This window comes from Hemibagrus wyckioides, linkage group LG16 (assembly GCF_019097595.1).
Source record: "Hemibagrus wyckioides isolate EC202008001 linkage group LG16, SWU_Hwy_1.0, whole genome shotgun sequence".
Taxonomy (NCBI): Eukaryota; Metazoa; Chordata; class Actinopteri; order Siluriformes; family Bagridae; genus Hemibagrus; species Hemibagrus wyckioides.
The window spans coordinates 18441223-18460195 of record NC_080725.1 but is presented as its reverse complement, the minus strand read 5'-3'; the positions used below and the strand labels follow the sequence as shown (position 1 = coordinate 18460195).

Sequence of the window (18973 nt, the reverse complement as noted above, 5' to 3'; positions counted from 1 at the left end):
CTGTGGCCAGAATGAGGGGCTCACACACACACACACACACTATTCAGTACTGTTATCACAGTTATTACTGGGACGCCGCCAGCAGTTGTAGGCCTGAAGTAGTACACGTGACTGTGTGCAGGAAAAAATCGCATTACACATCATTTCCCTTCACCCTCCATCATCCCCCAACCCCGCCATGAAACGTGCATATATATATGTGATATATATAAACGTGAAATCGTACAAACGTTTCTCCACATAGCGAAAGTAAGCATTCAGCTAAGTATTTAAACAGATAATCTAACTATTTGGAGATAAATCTTATCCGGTTTGACCTCAGTTAGGTTTCTGTATTCGAACTGAGCCAACACTCAGGCTGCTCAAGTGTCCTTTATTCCTATGGAGACATCAGGATGAGCATGTTAAAGCTTTTTTATACACAAATATAAAGAAGCTACTCAAATCACCAACAAATACAGCTGTTGATTAACACTCTCTCCTTCTATCCCACAAGCTATAAATCTAATTTCCTTTTTAAAGAACATTATTAATCTTGCTTAGCTAGAACAATGTTCTCTCTCTCGCTCTCTATCTCTCGCTCTCTATCTCTCTCTCTCTCTCTCTCTCTCCCTGACCTCTTTGCCCTCTGGCCCTGCGTGATCTTCTAGTTGGTGTCTCATCACTTGGAAACTACCCACTGCTGCTCTCATGGCTGAGGATGACCCACATGGACAGACTACACACAAGATTACTGTGGATGGAAGGGCAGGTTTTTGACCTCAAGTCTCCATCATTGAACAGTTAATAACTTCAACAAAACAGACTTCATGTTAAAAGTAAAATGAAATTCCTGGTCACATAAGTGCACAAATGAAGATGAGTTGAACTGAATAAAATAATGGCAACTACATTGTGTGCTCTGGTGCTTATATGAAATGACATACATGATATACACCGATCAGGCATATCATTATGACCACCTGCCTAATATTGTGTTGGTCCCACTTTTGCTGCTAAAACAGGCCGTACATGTTGAGGCATGGGCTTAAGTAGATCCCTGAAAGTGTGCTGTAGTATCTGGCACCAAGACGTTAGCAGCAGATCCTTTAAGGACTTAAAGGATGCTTACCGGACTTATAGGATACTTTTGATAGATACTGACCACTGCAGACCGGGAACACCCCACAAGAGCTGCAGTTTTGGAGATGCTCTGATCCAGTGGTCTAGCCATCACAATTTGGTCCTTCATCAAACTCGCTCAAATCCTTACACTTGCCCATTTTTCCTGCTTCTAACACATCAACTTTGAGGACAAAATGTTCACTTGCTGCCTAATATAACAGGTGCCATGATGACAATCAGTGTTATTCACTTCACCTCTCAGTGCTCATAATGTTATGCCTGATTGGTGTATAAATGATGATATGTGTATGTATGGTCTTAATGAAGAACAAATTTTTTAACTCTGCTACACTTCTCACCTGGAAGGCGTGATTAGCGAAGCCGTATCCGAGCTGTCTGCACACCACCATGGCCTCCATGATTCCCCAGCTGTCACTGCACACGGTTCCCCACACCATCGAGCCGTTCCTCTCCGCCAGCACCTCCACGCGGCCCTCGTACGGGTTCCGGCCTCCGCTCAGACGCAGCTACAAAACGAACAACCACCCCCATTTAGTTTTTACTCAATGTTGCGCAATACTCAACCTCATTCAGTTCTCAAGGACGTTGTGGTCCGTGTGTGCCGAGTCAAAAGCCGCTTCCAGCTCCAGCAGTGCAAATAAAGTGATACATCCAAAATGTTGAGTAAGTCAGTAGATATTCTGGCGAGAGCAGTTCCTGACTTAAGAAAGGCTTTAAATACGGAGAGAAATTCCTTGTACACAGTTTTTCTTCAGTGGAAAGAACACAGCTGCACAGACCCAGCTGTTGTCAAACATTTTCAGAAATGGATTTGCTGCTTACGTAACTGCCCTTTTTGACCATTTAGTGCACAGTTTATATGACTTTCCTTTTAAATCTGGTTCCCGTCAAGGTTTCTTCCTCCCAAGGAGCTATATTGTCCCAAGGAGCTTTTTTTCTGGCTCGCTCAACAGGGATACATTTCTATGGTAAAAAAAATAATATCCTGAATTTAGATATTTCTGTAAAGCTTGTTTGTGTCAAAGTCTATTGCAATACAAATAAAACTGAATAGAAATAGAGCTATATTTATGCAGCATTTCTCAATAAGTAACATGATAACTGCAACTTGTTTAGTGTTCTTGCTATGAGCCCTGGGTATAGGGGAGAATTATATAAAATAATAATCAACAATTATGTCACCGCAACAACGTCCTACATTGGCAAGCCCATTAATAATCCATTATATCCATTAATAATTACATTAATATTGTGGAACCTTCATGAAAGGTTCCACAATATTTGTAGCTTGGTGTTTAAGGCATTGGACTACTGTTCGGAAGGTTCCACTGCGGATAAGGGCGTCTGCTAAATGACAGAAATGAAAAGTCCATGTCTATTTTTATCCATTTATAGTTACATTACTGTTGTGGAAGTCCATGCAATGTGATAATTCCTGTTTAAATTTGAAGACAATTCATAATTTATGCTACAGAGACATCGCAACGCTCTCTGTTCTCTGTCTGTTACTGTAGAAACTCTAACAGAGGAACAAGCACATTAATATAAACCTCTGGTTACAATTATTAATCAGAATCAAGTATTCAGCCGCGCAGGGGTGTTATGATATTTCAGAAATTGTAGGCTGTATCGCTTTCAGGAACATTCAGGGACTTGATGAATGCGGCCGAATGTGCTGTTGACACAAGCCTTTAAACCTTTCCAAGACCAACAGCACAGAAGGAATTAAAGCTGATATTAAGATTTAATGTCGCTATTTTCCGTCATTCACTATCCTCATTCTGTTGATTTATTTTCATGCGTTCAATCTTTTCTTTTCGGAATTTCATGAAGTCATTACTACTGTAGTGTTTTGGGATCCGTGGTGCTCAGTCTAGCCGCTACGTTTAAACTGGGATTATTTCAGACGTCTGCTGACTGTTCAGAGCCTGTTCCCTGTTCCTAGTTTCTCATCTGATTGCTCCACGGCATGTGAAACGCCTCCAGATGCAGGACTCGTCTCATTGCTGATGTTCTCATGCGTGTAGTGCCTTCTCTGTGTACATAACGCCTAAGTCTGTGTATAATAGCTGCCTGTCCAAATACTTCTGTGCACTATGTCATTTATTTATACAAGTGCTTTCACTTAAAGCTCAATATTTTTAATTTATACCAGAGCTCTGCTGAATTCTCTGATCCTGATTCTCAGAAGACGCTGATCATGTTTCTATAATAGCAAGCTGCGAGGTATATCGCAGGTTTCTGTGAGAAGGAGGAGGTTCTCTCTCAGCTTCGGACAAAATTGTTAGCCATTGTTAGCGCTTTATATGGCGTGTAAGGTTTCAGACGCGGGAAAGTCCTCGAGAATTTCGCTAGCTTTGTTGGATTTTTTGCTTTATTAACTTAATAAGGGAGAAAAAGCAGAGGCTGGTGAGGGAATGACTGTTTAAAACTGCTAGAAAATGAACCGCTGTAATGAACTAACTTGCTTTGGAAACATTAAATGAAACTATAAACAAGTATCATATATCATTTTTTTTGCATGAAATAAAAATGGTTAGCATTGGTAATAAACAATGTATAAGAGGAATAAAACACTGCTATAGGATAATAAAAACTTCCTCATTGATTATTTTCATATACCACTACACCCTGACATATTTTATTCCTTACTTCCAATCCTGGACTAAAGGAATAAAAATCTAATAGTGACCATAAAAGACAAATGTTTCAACACCATCAATCCCCATTCCAACTGACTGGCTAGTGATAGTGTTAAACTCTGCTTAGCTTTCTCTCCTCACCTGGCCCCTCCCACTTAATCAGCAGTCAATGTACATTACCAGCTCTGGTTGAAAATAAATTGTTGCATTGTTGATTTGATGCCGGTTCTTTGAGTGAGAACAATCAGCACTGTGCTCAAATGGAGAGGCCTTTACATTCTTCCTGACCACAAAGGTCTAGACTCAACAACAACATGAGGTCATATACGAACCATACCCACCCGACCACCAGACCAAACCCACCAAACCCACATGTGATCCTTTCCTTTGTTTGCCAACTTGAAATAACCGCAAAAGGAAATTCTTTATGGCTGAGCTACCTGCCCAAAATAAAAACTGAAAAGAAAAGCTACCAAAACGTTCTCCTTTAAATAGAAAGCAGGAGAAACAATTTAGACTAAACAGAACAAGCAGCTCACTCCCGATGTGTAGATTAGTTTTACAGAGAGATCGTTTTGTGTTCATAACACGTAGCGAAGAGCTCGCTAGTTATGGTTTTATGCTAGTGACTGGCAGACTGTGAGTCCTGCAGTGACAAAGAGATTCTAGGCACATTTTCAGTGACTTTAACAACATAAGACAGACAATATAATGAAATTATTGTGATATATATATATATATATATATATATATATACATGAATACACACACACTCAAATAATCACTTAATGTTAGAAAATGGAATATACCCTGTTGTGGAAGCCCATGGCAGGAATGTTACACTTCACCGCTGCGTCCTCCTCGTGACTGCAACCCAGAGCTTCTTTATTAAAGTAACACTCAGTCAGAGACTTCTCGAACCCTGAGCACTCCACCTCGTTCATATGCACCGGGCCCATTCCTACACACACACATTACAGTGAAATACATCCATTTATGTTAGTTATAGTATGTTTACAGTTATTTTACTAGCTGATAAAGAGAGAACGTATAAAACCTTATGTACTAAAAGTCTTGTTCCTATAAATAATACTGTACGTCTTTGTCTTCATCATTGCAAACGTTTGCACTTATCGGTTTCTAGTAAAAAACAGACACAATTACGAGAAAAGACGAGAAACACACCAGATTAGGTGCATGTTATGTTTATGGCCTGAAATTGAGAAGCATGTCAGTTTAGACCATGTGAAACTAATTCCTTAATTATTCCAGACCTCCATAAAGAATAATTTCAGACAGATCGACAGACATGCTCGAATTGGAATGTTTTGTAATCCTAAATGATGGGAAAATAATGGAAACACAGTAGCCTTCGTCTATTAAAGGTAACTCTCCAAGGACCATAAAGTGGGAGTGCCAAATTTTTTCCCCCTAAAGTGGTCAAATAAATAAATGGCAAACACATTTGCACTCATATGTGTAGATTTTAATTATAGGCATAAAATAATCATATAATTTAATACCTTTTTTCCCAAATTTAGCTCCAGCCCAAAGTGAAGCAAATCTGCTTAGCCACACCCCCTTTTCCTTAGAAGGCAACCCATGAGGAATACATATGATGTGTTTGTGGTGCCTTATAAGTGGTAATGTGACAGGTGTAATAACATCATTTCCCATGTCAGTGCCTTCGACATGAAGTGGAAATAAACATGGATGTCTCCATGAAAGCGTGTTTAGGCAGAAGATCGTTAAGAGCCACTTTTACAGTGAGAGGTCAATACAATTCCAACACCGCTATGAGCAAATTTAAATATTGAAGACTTTACAGTGTTGACAGTGTGAGCGGCCATGTTGGTTTGATGTCACTCAATGAACGATGAAGGAACTGGCAGTTGAGAATTGGTGAGATGATATTTCAAGGTAAGGGAGCATTTTTGGTGGCATTGTAGATGGGAAATTACAAGTTCACCTCAAACACGGTGTTCAGGAACATCATTAAAATTGGCATCTTACAGGTCGGGATCTAAACATTACTCCTTTAAGATGTTATCTACTTATGTTATATTGTACTGTCAGTATAGAACAGACCAAGTGATGAATACGTGAAAGATTATTTAGGAAAACTGTGCCAATGCAAGGTGCCATGCGGATAAATAACAACAGATTTTGGAATAACTGACTGAAGACAGTTTTGGATTAGTTCTCCGATGTTCACAGAGGCATTTTGGACACGGATGAAGAACATGTGGTTATCTGAAATGAACAGATGGTGAGCGGATGTTGAAACAGTTTTGCAGCTGGACACGACTCTAAGGAATCTTTCTGTCTGCTGCACCTGATGAGTGAAGAGGACTTTTTTTATCTCCAGCTCCAACTTTAATCTGTAACTCCACCGATGCGAGACGGACGGACTGACCGTCTGAGAATGAGCCCACATTACAGCTTCTGAGGTTTGGAGTGTACATAAAGAGGTACAAAAACTACAGAGAATTGTTTTTAATCCATGTAACACTAAGCCACCCTTTTAAAATGACAAGCAATCTCATTTAGAATATAGAAATCGCATTTCTGTGAAATAAATGACAATCCCGGTCATTTTGATCTGAGAGGAAGTAGTTAAATTTAACCAAGTGGTGGTAACTCATACTATTTCTTGTGTTTTCAAGAAGATTCCACATGAAAAGTTCTCTTTTGGACTCTTGTGGTAGTCCAAAAAAAATAGAGTTCTTGAGTCATGATGTTTCTCAACATTGTAGAACCCACATTAAATTCAGCTAGCGGTTGATGCTAAGCGTAATTACAGTGTATTCTTAGCTGCATGGAGTCTTTTCTTAGTTCCTTACCAACACATCTGAGGTAAATGTCAATGTTTCTGACACTACTATCTGATTTCTGGTCATTCTGCCATTCCATTGTTTGTAAAATATGGAACCGCTAGCTAAAACTGTCAGTCAGTGTCTTGGATTGTATGCTAATCGCTATAAAATCGGTGAAGATGGTGCAGATTAATGTGATGTAAATAGTACACTCATAATTTTAGTAAGCGATACACACCTTGGCCCATTCGTGCCCCAGTCAGAGCTTCTTTAGCAGATCCGAAGCCCAGCTCTCGACACACCACGCCGGCGGCTTTCATGTCCCAGTTATCATCACACACTGTTCCCCAAATGCCGTTCTTCAGCACTTCCACTCGACCTTCACCCAGCTTCGCCCCTCCACGTAGACGCACCAGGGGTTGCTGGAGGAAAAGAAAGTAGATCCACTTCATGATAAAAAAAAACAGATCATGTACAGCATGAAAACCTGCTGCTTTTATAGTCCACATGACAAACTGAAGCTAATCCTCCACTTTGCAGATTATTTCTTTATTTCATACATTATGTATACGTATATAATATACATATAATATGTTCATCATTTTATTTTATTTTTGTTAGCTGTCCTGGAGTCAGCAAAGGTAAAGCACACTCGAATATCACATCATGATGTGATGACATCATTACTACCCATTCTTTAATCCTGACAAGGGACATTCAGTTGCTTATAATAAAAGATGATGAACAGTCTGATCCTCATGTAGAGCTTTAGTCCTGCACTTCATAAAGCAGGTTGAACCAAAGAGGGACCAGGAAACTGAGACAAAAATGTGGTACTGTTATCAGATTAGCTGGTGACGATAGAGGTTTTCATTGTGACTAGCGAGGTCATGGTCGCAGTGAAACATCAAACTGGTTCCTAATAAACTGGCCAACTATAAACATTTAGATTTAGTTAACAAAATACATTAAATACGTTATAAAAATGAGATTATAGGTGGTGCTGTAGCTCAAATTTCATCCTGAGTTTGGGTGAAGTTCCACTTGTTCTCCGTATGTCCATATGGGTTTCATCAGGGTTCTCTGGATACCTCCTACCTCCAAAAACATTCCAGTATGTAGACTGTCTACACTCAACTGCCCCTAGGTGTAAATGTGTCTGTGATGGATTAGTACCCCATTCAGGGTGTACTTCTGAATCCCACCCAGTGTTTCCCAGATGAGAATCTGTAGAAATTGAAAAATTAAAATGTCCATTCAGAGGTCAACATCTCTGTGAGGAATGGGTTGAGCTGGGGTTGAGAGGGTCATTTGATCTGCCATAGTTATGTTGAGTTTTCTGAAGAAAGCAGCCTGAATAAACTAAAGATGGAGGTCAGCTAGCCTCAGACATCAAGCCCGTTGGCTGAACGATGTGGCAGATGATGTGGCACACAAAATTGGAAACACTTTGGTACTTTCAAAGTCGTCATGTGATCGGATGGATTCTACAGGATTTCTGAGAGATGCACGTGTTACATTTTTTAAACGGCCCACCTGGAAATAAAGCCGTCGTGACGCTCTACTTCCCTCATGGAAGGAGGAAGTAGGAAGCTGTCAAGTTTACAACTGTGACAATGAGGGCTTATGAGGATCAGCTAAATGCTGGATATTCCAAATGATGTGCAGCTCATGGTATAGACTCATTAATTTACACGACTTTCTTGAATGAATGATCTATCGTTGCACTCCAGTCTGTTTTTTTTAATGGAATTTTCATGCCCCTAAATATGACACTGAACAAACTGAACTCTGATTGGTTGCTTTACATGTCAGTCAGATGCTCTCTTAAACCTGCTATGGAGTCCAGACCTTCTGTCGTCAGTCTGAAGGACTGGCTATATGAGACTAGAGGTCAGCTAACAAGCCTTCCTCCTCACCTTCACCAGGGTTATACAGCCTCTAGTACAGTCAATGGTGCTAATTTACTCTCACTAACAAGCTTTATTTAGATAAATGTATTCACACTGAAAACTTTTCATGTAAATCTGTTAATTGCTACAAACTCCACAAATAGGAATGCCATTTTTTTTTCCCCTGGAAACATATGCTGACAAAAAAGCTAGTGTAACCGAGCCTCAGCTCCGCCGGTGAGTGAACTTAAAGTGTTGCTGTGTTTATTCAGCACAGTCTCGCTCTCTTTATGGAGTGCTTCCAGATGACAGGATCTGGCTGGAAGCATGATGGCTATATAAACACACAATCAGCATACATTCGAAAGACTCTGGATTCTTACGTAATCCATGTCTTTCCAGATCCTCCAAAGCGTTTTCCTGGAAGTTCGTGTGAGACGCACTGTTCATTAAGGCTTCCAGGCATCGCTGGAACTTCTGAAGCTTCTCACAAGCTTGGTGGTGAAAAATGGAGACCATTCATTGAAGAAAACGACATGAAATTAACCACAGAAGTGCTGTCACAGACGATCCGGGCCCATGGTGGAAAAGTCTGAGGTTGCACACACTTATTGAGTGTGTAAGATATTTGGATAAGAAGCGACACTTAAAACCATTCCAGACAAACTGGAAACGTGTGTGAAGGCACGTGTCTGCTACCAGGTTAGCGTTTAGCAGACATGGCAGATATTACAGCATGATCTGCTCCTGTACATTTTTGCTAGGAGGCTTCTTCCTGTCACTTCTTTTCATAATCAAGCAGTACTCTGGCTACTGATGTTCAAAAAACTGTAAGACCTCAGTCTCACCACAGTACCATGAGGACACATGGCCACCATGTTGCTTCTTCCCTCTTTGCATTATAAAAGAAATGACATAATGTAAAATATAACCCTAATACTAACAGGTTTAAGCAGGCATAAAGATAAAAGAAAAACACATAAAATCCTAGCATATGCCATTGGACAAGACAGCAATTGTTTAAGTCCCACCCACATGACTCACAAGACAGAAGCTCATCATTTTACATGGCAAAGATAGATAACTTCGCCTTGAAGTGAAAGTACCATCTACCAGCAACAACATCCTTCGTCCTTTCCCCTTCGGTGAATTTGTTTTTCCACCTGGTGCTGTTATTCATGTTCGGCTTGACTGCTATTTTAGCCGAGAAAGCAGAAAAGCATTTTTTAGGTGCCCTGAAAACAGGCCAAAAACAGTAAATCCTACCACTAAACCAGAGATCAGAGGTGTCCAGTCTTATCCACAAAGGGCCGGTGTGGGTGCAGGTTTTCATTCCAACCGAGCAGAAGCCACACCTGAGTCTACCAAAAGCCAAGATCAACTGATGACACAGGTGGACTCAGGTGTGGTTCCTGCTTAATTGGAATGAAAACCTGCACCACCCTGGCCCTTTCCAGATAAAACTAGACATCCTTGCTGTAGAGGTTTCTATTTATGGCTATAATTTCGTAACAGACAGACTGGAACAAGGGAACAGTGTTGCAAAGTAGTACACACTATAAGAGTTTTAGTTGTGTGTGTGGGGGTGTGTGTGTGTACCTCTGCTCTGTAGGCCTTCCTGAATCCTGAGGACTGTGTAGGTGCGAAGGCTCTTCCAGGAACACAGCTGATCACGGCAGGCATTCCATTGGCGCATGTGGCATTCAGATTTTTCAACACTTTCAGAGTTTTGCCCATCTTGCATTCAGTCAGATGAGCTTCATTTCCTGTGCAATTCACCGAGAAACCAAAGTAGTTCTTCTTCCTGCGCTGAGACAGAAGCCTACAAGAGGATATAAGTGACAGGACAACCATAAAGCTTGACTTATAACATAACAGCCAAGTCCTGAGTACTATTACTAAATAATAACGCAGGATTAACCTGGTATATGAAATCATTAGAACAACTAAATACAATTATTTAAGAAAAAAATCAGTCTTTTATTTTATCACTGTTTCAGCACGACTCAGAAAACATCCATCCATTGTCTATACCCGCTTTATTCCTAATTAGGGTCACGGGGATCTGCTGGAGCGTATCCCAGCACACATTGGGCGAAAGGCAGTGGTACACCCTGGACAGGTCACCAGTCCATCGCAGGGCCACACATACAGACAGACAACCACACACACTCACTCCTATGGACAATTTAGAATCACCCATCAACCTAATGTACATGTTTTTGGGCTGTGGGAGGAAACCGGAGTACCCCAACACAGAAACTCAGAAAACATGCAAATGTAAAAAAAGGTGACAATTAAAGATGCTGGAAAATCATTTTTGATCACTCAGGACATCAGAATGAACTAGAAATAAGAAAACACAGCATGAACCTGCAGTAAACATGCGCAAGCCTGCACCACTACAGACGGTATAAATACACAAACTATAAAAACAATGGGCTGAGTGGGTTAACAAGGACAGGAAGTTGAGACCATATAAGGAAAGCACAAGCCAAAAGGGGCAGATTGTGTGGAGAGAGTGATGAGTTAACAGAGACAGAATCGCACCAGACGTGATGACAGCGAGTGTCAAATGCAGGGTTTTACTAGTTTACTAGTAACTACTTCACCCATATGTCTGTACACCCAAGCACGTTGTCTTTTGAGTCAATTAGTTAACTTCAACTGCTTTCTAAAGACAAGGCATAGGGGCTAAAAGTCACAGGCATTTAGACAACACAGTACACAGTGCATTATGGGTATGACCCACCCCTAAAGGGTGTGATTTTGGAGTCTGGCTCCTGAATGGACAGTGAGAGGTGTTGTAGGCGGCAGACATGTTTAAAACCGCCGCTGTGTATGTACGTATTTATAGGACAACACTGTTGTTCTAAAAACATGACTAGAAAAACCCCCATACACACAAACACAAACACACACACACACAAACACACATACACACACACACACACACACACAAACATACACACACTCTGTGGCTCATTCCAGAAATAATTCAAAGCTTGTTCGGTTTCTGTAACTAGTATTTCGCCATGAATGTTAGCCTCTGGAGTATAAAATCCCCCAGATACAGTTTCGGAATTTCACTTATTGTTCGCATCAAACATCAAAAAGGGGAAAAAACTGTGATTTCAGTGACCCTTGGCATGGTTGTTGGTGCCGGACAGGCTGGTCTGAGTATTACAGAAACTGCTGAGACTTTCACACACAGAGTTTGTGTCTAGGGTTTACACAGAAAGGTGTGAAAAAAAACAAAAAACATCCAGTGAGTGGACAGAGAGGCTACGTGTGTGTGAGAGAGGTCAAAGGAGAATGACCAGACAGGTTTGAGTAGACTATAGTAACGCACCAACTGTGCTGAGCAGAAAAGCAGCTCAGAACATACAAAACTATATATAAAGGTCAAAGATTTTTAATTCTATTCCCCATCCAATAGATATCTGTTCTAACTACTGCTCACTTAATGTTCTAGGAGACTCTTCTTATGAGCTCACACATCCCTCTGACCCAGACACCACAGCTGCTTCTTCTCGCTCGGACTCTCTGGTCTTGGATTTTGGCTCTCTTGGCTGGACTATACTTGATGTTAACTTACTTGTAGGCTTTAGTGTTGAAGCCCTTCACTCCGGGGAAGCCGTACATGCCGCACACTACACGGCTGTTTTGTGGAGTCCAGTTCTCACTGCAGATCTGCCTCCATTTCCCCTCATCCTTCACTTCCAGAAAGCCCTCTGTGATCGGAATACGCTTACGCTGGGAATAGGTGGCTCTGATACGCACGTCCTCTACTCGCACATCCAGAGTCTGAGAGAGAGAGAGACAGAGAGAGATGGAGAAAGGGATAGACAAATAGAAATCAGACAGGTAGGCAGACAAAGAGAGAGACAGACAGACAAATAGACATACAGACATATAGAGAGAGATAGAGAGAGAGAGAGAGAGAGAGAGAGAGAGAAAGAAAGGGATAGACAGATAGACAGCAGACAGACATTCAGACAGACAGAGAGAGAGAGACAGAGAGAGAGAGAGAGAGAGGGAGAGAGAGAGACAGAGAGAGAGAAAAAGGGATAGACAGATAGACAGCAGACAGACAGAGAGAGAGAGAGGGAGAGACAGAGAGAGAGAAGGAGAAAGGGATAGACAGATAGACAGCCGACAAACAGACAGACAAAGAGAGAGACAGACAGACAAATAGACATACAGACAGATAGACAGAGAGAGAGAGCGAGAGAGAGAGAGAGAGAGAGAGAAACAGACAGACATAAAGACAGAGAGAGAGAGAGAGAGAGAGAGAGAGAAAGGGATAGACAGATAGACAGCAGACAGACATGCAGACAGACAGAGAGAGAGAGAGGGAGAGAGAGAGAGAGAGAGAGAGAGAGAAGGAGAAAGGGATAGACAGATAGACAGCAGACAAACAGATAAATAGACGTACAGACAGATAGACAGAGAGAGAGAGAGAGAGAGAGAAACAGACAGACATAAAGACAGAGAGAGAGAGAGAGAGAGAAACAGATAGACATAAAGACAGAGAGAGAGCGAGAGAGAGAGAGAGAGAGATGGAGAAAGGGATAGACAGAAATCAGACAGGCAAACAGACAAAGAGAGAGACAGACAGACACACAGACAGACGTGCAGACAGATAGTCAGACAGAGAGAGAGAGAGAGAGAGAGAGAGAGAGAGCAGACAGACAGGCAGACAGTGGACAGCAGAGAGACAAACAGAGAGAGAGAGAGAGAGAGAGAGAGGGAGAGAGAGAGAATACATTTTCAGTTTTGTTCAAGTAAAACAATAAAATAAAACATTAAAAGCACTGAATGAAAGAAAAACAAATATTTTTAATGAAAATCAGACAGACTTCTGTTCAATAACTGATAATTAAAAACACTTTATAGCTCTTCACTCAGACATGAAGCTCACTTTAGATAGACGAAAGGTTTGCAACTAACCAAACCGATGATATGAATAAATAATGGACGTCTAAATCGAACCCAGACTCTGTGGAATGGCAGGAATGTGAAAACCGCCACGGCTAGACTCAAACGAGCGAAACTTTGTGTAAATATCATAAGACGGAGGAAGGAGGACAGAGGAAAGGGCTCTTCCCTCAGCCGCTCTCTGTGGTTTGGCAAGGAATCTATGCAGCGACGGTTTATTTTCCACTCAGATGAAAACACTCAGACATGAAAGGGGAAAGAAATCATTTCTATTCACACTCTCTGATTATCAAATCACTTCTAATATAGAGATGATGCTCTAAAAAACCGTCCAGCAATAGTGACACATTCTTATAAGGCTACAAAATCACATGTCTTCAAGGGGAGGGTCAATGTTTTTTCACATTTAAGCAGTTCTGCATATTTATTTCTAGTCGTCGTGGATGTTTTAATGAAAGTTGTTGATATTGAGTTGTCAATGTCAATTTCATGGAATTTTTATAGACCTGAAATCTACTTTTCTTCATGATGCCCAACAATTCCTGCCGTGATTCGATCGATTCTCATCATCGTGGTTTGTTGTTTCGGGGGCACTTAAAGACGGAACAACCTGCTCCGGAGCTTCCTTGCGTCAGCTGGAAGGCACTTGAAGCTATTTTGTTGTGGTTACAGTAGCTACACACGCAGCAACACACATCCAGCAAGTGCCCGAACACAGCGGGAGGAATAAATTTGTACGATTCTTAGCATGCAGTAAGGGGCGAGTTTATTTTAATGAGTTATTAACTAATTATTAATACACTTGATATCAAACCTAGAAATCTAGAAATCCCCCTTAGAAAGGTAAATGTAAAATAAGGCTAAGATTTTAATGAAAGTTACAAGAAGGAGGGTTAAATATCTAATGCAGGGCGCTAACTGACTCAAAAAGATTCAATAGATTATTTAATCTATAGATTCTTTAATCTAGAAATCAGGACTGATTAACTAAACCAACATCACAGGTTCTCAGTATTTGTTAAACTGGGATTTAGGAGGCGGAAGAAACCAGGAAACCAACATGGAATCATCTATCATCCATCTTCATTAGCCAGTTTATTTCCCAGACAGTGTCGAGGTGAAACAGGCCAGAGCCTATCCCAGGAACACAGGGTGTGAGGTGTGATCATAGCCTTGATGGGATACCAGTTTATTGTGGAAAACCCTACACACACACACACACACACATACACACACATTTATGCCTAGACAATTCAAAGTCGCCCATCCACAAAGTGGTGAAAAGCAAAGAACCCAGTGATAAAACTCACCTAAAATGGTGAGAACATTAACAGTAACCCAAGTGTGGGATGGAATCAGGGACACTGGTGCTGTGGGGTTCCGAAATCAGAGCCTTCCACAGGGATCTCCACCAAAAGCTGAGTCATTGTCTACAACACAAATAAGATCTCTCCAGGGTATAATTGAACTTGGCATAAAAGTGGATTATCTTTTGTCGGCTAGAATCAGGGCTTGTCTTTTGTGTTGCATGTTCAAGCAGAGCACAGCACATTCACCCCCGCCTTCCAGGATAACAACTCTCATGGTGCACATGTCCAAATGTGTGTCTAACTTGTTTGACATGCTTCATAGAACAATGAGATTCTTTGACTTGCAAAATTTATCAGATCTCAGTCCCAAAAGAACTGGGACAGCAGATGAAGCACTGAAATACAGTAGGCACCATGAACTATAGCTGAACTGTGGCTAACAGGAAGTCTTAAGACCCCAGAGAAATCCTTAGCTGACAGGATCATTTATGTACATACATATTTCTTTCTCCAGAAGCAACATCAGTGCATGATTAAAATGAGTTTCAGAGTCATCATGACGTCAGATTATCTTCGATCTGCAATATCTTGTTCTTTATTGGCCTTAAAACTTGCACAATAAATACCATCTACTATCCTTTGGAAAATAAATTCCTGGCTAGCAAAATGCATCTAAACTGTTATTAAGTAGTGTTTATTTGTCACATATACATTGCTGCACAGTGAAATTCTTTCTTCGTATATCCCATCCTTGGAGGGCTGAGGTCAGTGCGCAGAGTCAGTCATGATACAGCGCCCCTGGAGTAGAGGGGGGATGGGTGGGGGGCCTTGCTCAAAAGGGTGCAACAGTGGCAGCTTGGCGGTGCTGGGGCTTGAACCCCAAACTTCCAGTCAATGACTCAGAGCCGTCACCATTTGAGCCACCTCCTTAACCAGAATGACAGACTGCTTATCAAATTCAATAAACGTGAAACCAGTGGTGGGCCGTCAGGGCCAGCAAGGCCTTCTCTGCTGGCCTAAACAGCAGTGATCTGAATCACTGACTTGCATGTTAATATATTTAATATATTTTTCCATAAATGTGTATTAAGTTATTCCCAGTAGTGTATTCTCTACATTTCATAGCTTTTCTCTCGGTTGTGCTGCTTCCAGTAGTGTATATTTATGATAAGAGTATTTATCCAATCATATTTCAGCCAGTGGCTGACATCATGTGTTGCCAGAGTGAAAGAAATCTCCCTTAAGGCCTTCAGAATCAATAGTGCAGGCGCCTGTAGGTTAAAATAAGTGGCAATGAAATTGTTACCTTAACCAATCAGATTTCGAGTTGGCATCACTGGGGCCATCTAGCAGGCATACGATTACGTCAGCAATTTCCTGTCCTTTGATTGGATAATTGGAGAAGTCATAGGTAGCGAACGGCCCATATACATATGTTTCTATATGCTATATTCGCTGTGTCTCATTTCAGATGCTGCATGCGTCATCAAGAATGTCTGTTTTGAGAAAAGTAACCGTAATAAAATTGACTATTCCTTGTGTGGTGAGAAATACTGTAGACTAATTTCTTTTTACTTTGCTATTTAACGGATGATTAGTATCTATTGCTGTGGCGTCATAATGATGGTATAGAGATGGATTCATTCAGGAAGGACACCGGTGAAGGCCTAGGTGTGAAATGCACGGCCCACCACTGCGTGAAACAGACTACTAAAACCAGACACACCAGCTATTTACACTAGAGGATGGTAGGAAATTATTTTATATTGTAGCAGGAAATAACACATTGCTAATAAATGTACTGAGCTACTAGGAGCGTTAAACATGGCACAGTTTCCCCATTCTCTTATTTGAGATTAAGAAAAGTTTAAAAAATAAGGATTTAAAAATAAATCTAACAGCTTTAGCCTGCGTGATTGGAACGGAACATTTCTAAGTAGTACAGAACCACTGTGTTCTTTGGTGCACACACACACACAACGTGACCTCTGTATAAAAAAACACACGTATCAGAGTCGTGCTAGCTCAGAGAAACACCTGTGTTTGATCGGTCTCAGGTTTTTTCCATGTGTTAGGAGGGAACATAGCCAGACGGTGAACCTGTTTCACCTTTGATCTGCCTTTTGAACTAAAAAAGCCGACACCACGAAGGACTTAAACCGCAGCAGACATCACAAAATTCCATTAACTGTTAAGTATTATTAGGTTCCGTTGAAGAAAAATCACTTCTCCTTTTCTTTTCTGTGTGAATAATCAGTGACCTGTATGACTGGGTATGGTGTGTGTGTATGCAGGGAGGTTTTCTTAGCACAGACATTCCTCCACTGCTGCTGAGCTTTCCCTTCACACCGACTTCTCTCTCTCACACTTCCAGACTCAGAATATTTACACAGCACTAATGTTCCTGCTTACGGCTGAAGAGCAAGGAGTGTGTGTGTGTGTGTGTTTTGGGGGGACGATTACCATGCCAACGATGCAACAAATCCCCCAAGTCTTACTCACAATCCTGTCCCCCGGATCACGTAGGTCAGACAAGTGCAGATATCAAATTGGTAAACAAGGAAAATAGGAGGGATTTATGGTATTCATGATTTGAAGAAAGAGAGAGAGAGAGAGAGAGAGAGAGAGAGAGAGAGAGAGAGAGAAAGGAGATATAATAAATGAGTGAGTCAGAGGGAAATCTGGTATGTTTATTCCTGTGTTAGTTGCCCTTTTGGGAGAATCACTTAAATAAGAAACATCGGTAAACACACACACACACACACACAAACACACACTTACACACACACACACTTTGCTGGATCACCAACCCAACAAGCTCACAGCCAGATGCCATTGTGTTCTTGACTGACTCAGTGTGAGGTAAAGAGAGAGAGAGAGAGAGAGAGAGAGAGAGAGAGAGAAAGCACATATTGATTCTGCTTCAGACTCAGAGGTCAACAGGTCACCTGTTCCTAAATCTCTCGGACTTCCAATGACTTCTGACCTCTGACCACTCATTCAACATGACCTGGCCAGTCTTCATTGTGAATGGAAGAGGAACCCTGGGCCGATTTGTGCATCTGGAAAAACGATGCCAGGTTGAAAAAGACAGGTAAGCATGACATCTGGCCTGTGCAGAACTCTAAAATCTCAACCATGAGCATCTACAAGAGACCTGGATCTGGTAGTGACACTGGGGACAATCAGGTAAGAAGACAAAGCAAGCAGATCAGAGAAGAGAAGAAACAGGATGTAGATACAATGGCAAGGCAAGAGATACAATTCGGATAAAAACAAAAATGATGCAGATTGGGAAAGGAAAGAGGGGACAACAACAGTGGGGTGCTGCTCATGTAAACACTCAAAAAGGACACAGATCAGGTAAGGACACAGGGTGCAGATTTGAGTAATGACTGGGTATAAGCACAGATCAGGTAGACAAAAAGGGTGCGTAGCTCAAGTAAAATTCTGGGACACAAGGGTGTGTAGATCTGGTAACTACACATTGGGGTGCAGATTCAGAAGTGACACAGATCAGGGGCTACAGATTGGATAACCACACAGGGTGCAGATCAGGTAACATCAAGATGCGCAGTTTGGACAATAACACAGGGGTAAAGCTCAGGTAACAACAAGAAGGTCCATATCAGGTAACAATACGGGGGTGCAGATTGGGTAATAACACACTGTGATGTAGATTGGCTCACAACACAGAGGGTGTGAATCTGGTACAAACAAAGGGGTGCAAATTGGGTAACAACACCAGAAGATTTAGACTGGGCAACAACTAAGTGGGTACAGATCAGGTAACAACACAGGGGGTGCAGATTGGATGACAAAAAAAGACGACGCATATGGTGTACTAACACAATGTCTCCAGATTGGATCAGACCACAGAGTGTGCAGATCAGGTAACAACGATAGGGATGCAGACTGAGTAAAAACATTAGAGGGTGTAGTATTGGTAAAAACACAAGGATTCAGATCAGGTAACAAGGAGAGTTTGCACATCAGGTAACAACAGAGGGGTGCAGATTGGGTGAAAAAAAGATGTTGCAGATTGGGTAATAACACAAGATGCTGCAGATTGGATGACAACACAGGGAATGCAGATCAGGTAACAACATAGGACAGGCAGACTGAGTAAAAACATTAGAGAGGGGGATAAAAACAGAGGGGTTCAGATCAGGTAACAAGGGGAGTTTGCACATCAGGTAACAAAAGGGGGTGCAGATTGGGTAATAACACAAGATGCTGCAGATTGG

At 41.4% G+C, this 18973-nt stretch overlaps 1 protein-coding gene across 1 annotated transcript in view; it reads right to left on the bottom strand.

Moving 5' to 3' along the window:
* The window catches only part of loxl2a (lysyl oxidase-like 2a), a 44154-nt gene that overhangs the window by 6710 nt on the left and 18471 nt on the right, over positions 1-18973 (bottom strand). The window contains exons 4-8 of the mRNA XM_058411498.1: positions 12074-12282; positions 10075-10297; positions 6822-7005; positions 4577-4728; positions 1464-1631 (exon numbers count right to left, since the gene is read on the bottom strand). Coding sequence (XP_058267481.1) covers positions 1464-1631; positions 4577-4728; positions 6822-7005; positions 10075-10297; positions 12074-12282 — 936 coding nt within the window. The remainder of the gene's footprint in view (positions 1-1463; positions 1632-4576; positions 4729-6821; positions 7006-10074; positions 10298-12073; positions 12283-18973) is intronic.